This window comes from Sphaeroforma arctica (assembly GCF_001186125.1).
Source record: "Sphaeroforma arctica JP610 unplaced genomic scaffold supercont1.3768, whole genome shotgun sequence".
Lineage (NCBI taxonomy): Eukaryota > Ichthyosporea > Ichthyophonida > Sphaeroforma > Sphaeroforma arctica.
Genome location: NW_014036790.1, coordinates 1 through 3,045, shown reverse-complemented (window position 1 = coordinate 3,045; position 3,045 = coordinate 1). Strand labels below are relative to the sequence as shown.

Sequence of the window (3,045 nt, the reverse complement as noted above, 5' to 3'; positions counted from 1 at the left end):
GTGTGTGTGTGTGTGCGTGTGTGGGTGGGTGTAGGTGTGTAGGTGTGTGCGCGCGTGTGTGCGTGTGTCTGTACGTAAATATATACATATATACATACATATATACATATATATCATCTGACTCCACACAGCACTGACTTCGAAGACCCTGAGTGAGCGATATAATGCGCTGGTGCAGTTTCCGCGCCTGTTTGACCTGCTGCCCTTTACGCAAGCCAATCGCGAGTCCCTTCTGCTGCTGGCGGATCAGTTTAGAGACGGGTATGTACACGAAGTGAGTCTTATTTGCTATTGATGTAGGTGTGAATACTATGGCGTTAAGTGAGACGGGTATGTACAAGTAGCGAGTCTTAAGTGCTATTGATGTAGTGTGAATACTATGACGTTAAGTGAGACTGGTATGTACAAGTATTGAACCTTATTTGCTATTGATGTAGGTGTGAATATCATGGCGTTGCATGACTGACAGTTTGGGAGAAACCTGAGGTTGTACTGGGGGGAGGGTGGAGGTACAACGGACTGGTACTCGCCGGTGTAGCCCACAGCTGTAGACCTTGTTTACTTGCATATACATAGACGTAGAGAGACGGAAATACGGTCATGTACGGGACATATATGGGGTTTAATGTAAATAAAGGTATAACTACTCATATATGTGCATGCATGTATATACAAACGGGCGATGACAACTTGGACATTCGGAGGTGGGAATACGTATTCTAAGTCAGTGGCGATAGCTGCCTGTGCTGTGCATGCGGTTGTGGTGTGTTCATGATTGCTGATATCAATTTGGTTCTGGATTCTCTGTACCACTGTATGGTGCTGAAGCTCCGACGGACTGCCGGTCCTATAGGGCTCCCATTGGATTGCTGGCTCCTAGAACCTATACTTTTGGACTGGCTCAGTCCTATTCTTTGGACCAAATTTCTGAAGAATGTCTTCTGCCTTGAATTATCTCACTCACTTCCACTGTGCACTCACCGCTGCGCCTCGTTACCACCCAGATGGCCCCCATATCTCCTGACACTCTGAACCCTACAACCTCATTAAACCCCTTTGTGCTACTTACCATCCGCATGCCCTCATACCCACAGCACCAATCTCATGAAGCACCAGATAGTCCAAGTGTATCTCAACAGCCAGCCGCACCTCAGCTGCATTTCGGGTGCTGTAGACGCCCTACTGGACAAAGTGAGCCCTGTGCTGTATTCCACCGACCCTATCTCCCGAGCCCTGCTGCTCAGGCTATATGGTATGTGTTACTACGTGGCTTGTTGCTCAGGTTATATGGTATGTGCTACTACGTGGCTTGCTGCTCAGGTTATATGGTATGTGTTACTACGTGGCTTGTTGCTCAGGTTATATGGTATGTGCTACTACGTGGCTTGTTTCTCAGGTTATATGGTATGTGCTACTACGTGGCTTGTTGCTCAGGTTAGATGGTATGTGTTACTACGTGGCTTGTTGCTCAGGTTATATGGTATGTGCTACTACGTGGCTTGTTGCTCAGGTTATATTGTATGTGCTACTACGTGGCTTGTTGCTCAGGTTATATGGTATGTGCTACTAAGTGGCTTGTTGCTCAGATTATATGGTATGTGCTACTACGTGGCTTGTTGCTCAGGCTATATAGTGTGTGTTACTACGTGGCTCGTTGACCGCGGAGGGGGCTCATTCGTATGTTGAGATGGGGTCTGAAACTCTGTACTGTCAAATGTATACACATATACTGTCACATGCATACACATATGCTGTCACATGCAAACACATATAATGTCACATGCAAACACATATACTGTCACATGCATACACATATACTGTCACATGCATACACATATACCGTCACATGCATACACATACACATCAAACATCCTTCTGCATCCCCCCGTTACCGCCCATACTTCTTCCGTCTCCTCTGTGATGTGTCATCTGTGGTCTGTATGATCTCCAGTCTATTTCTATTGCCCTCTGCCCAATGAAATGCTCATTCACGTCCAGTGTGTTGTTTTGGCCCAGTCCATACGCAGTTGTCGTGGGCTCATTTGGTCCGTTCGCCTGACTTGTGTGTGCAGGTGCTATTGCAGTGATTGCGTCGGATAGCAAACAGATACACCGTAGTATCCTCCCCGGATTAGACTCGTCGGATAAGCTTGAAGTGCAGGTAAGTACTCCACAGGCGCTTCATAGTAGTATAACTGGGGCCTTCTATGTATGTACGCTCGCAAGTGTATGTGTGTACACGTATGGGATACATCAATGTTTATATAGTATGTATGTACACATATAGCATACGTTAAAGTTAATATATGCATCTGATTACGTGGCACAACTTAATGCACGTGCTTGTGAGGGCACGGCAAGTGCAATTGGTATGGCAACGGATCTGCCACGCCTGTCTGCATATGCGTACCTCTTCAGGCGCACTGAGTGTCTTTAACTGGTTTATCACAGCAACGAGAAACAAATGCGCCGGCATATGCGTATGAGTACGTATGCATACAGATTGGTGTATATCGGCACCAAGTGCTATTGATGCCACGCTTCAGTTCGCGAGACACTTTTCTTGATCCCCTGGATCAGCTGACACATATGCAACATCTTTTTAACATCTTTTTACCATTTTTTAACATCTTTTTATAGACTGCATATCTGCCACATGTACAACATCCTTTTACGCTAGACACATCTAACTAGTGACAGCACAAGGATAGTGCCAGCCCTGATGCGAACCGCTACTAGTTATCTGCGGTTGCTTACACATACACGCGCATTTATTGAACACTTTCGTTTGTTTCTAACTATGTCACTCCCAACTGTCCGTTTACCTGATACTATACTTCGGTTGAAAACTTTAAACCTCCTAAACCTTAAACCCCTTACACCTCAAAACTCGAAACACTACAGGCAGCCGTTTTTGCTGCCAATCGCATCGCATCGCGGTCGAAAACCTTCGCCGTTTCTTTGCTGGGCAAAGTATGTGTGCGCGTAGAAAGTACAAACAAGCATCATGTATATGCATATGATATATATATGACATACATATAT

The 3,045-nt window shown here is 45.6% G+C and overlaps 1 protein-coding gene across 1 annotated transcript; it reads left to right on the top strand.

The window, feature by feature from the left end:
• Positions 1 to 1,094: 1,094 nt before the first annotated feature.
• On the top strand, positions 1,095 to 2,973 carry SARC_13809 (hypothetical protein; the record flags this gene model as incomplete). The annotated part of the gene is made up of 3 exons (XM_014292059.1): positions 1,095 to 1,252; positions 2,073 to 2,161; positions 2,905 to 2,973. Coding segments are annotated over 3 exons (316 nt in total), but the record flags the coding sequence as incomplete, so codon positions are not given.
• Positions 2,974 to 3,045: the final 72 nt, after the last annotated feature.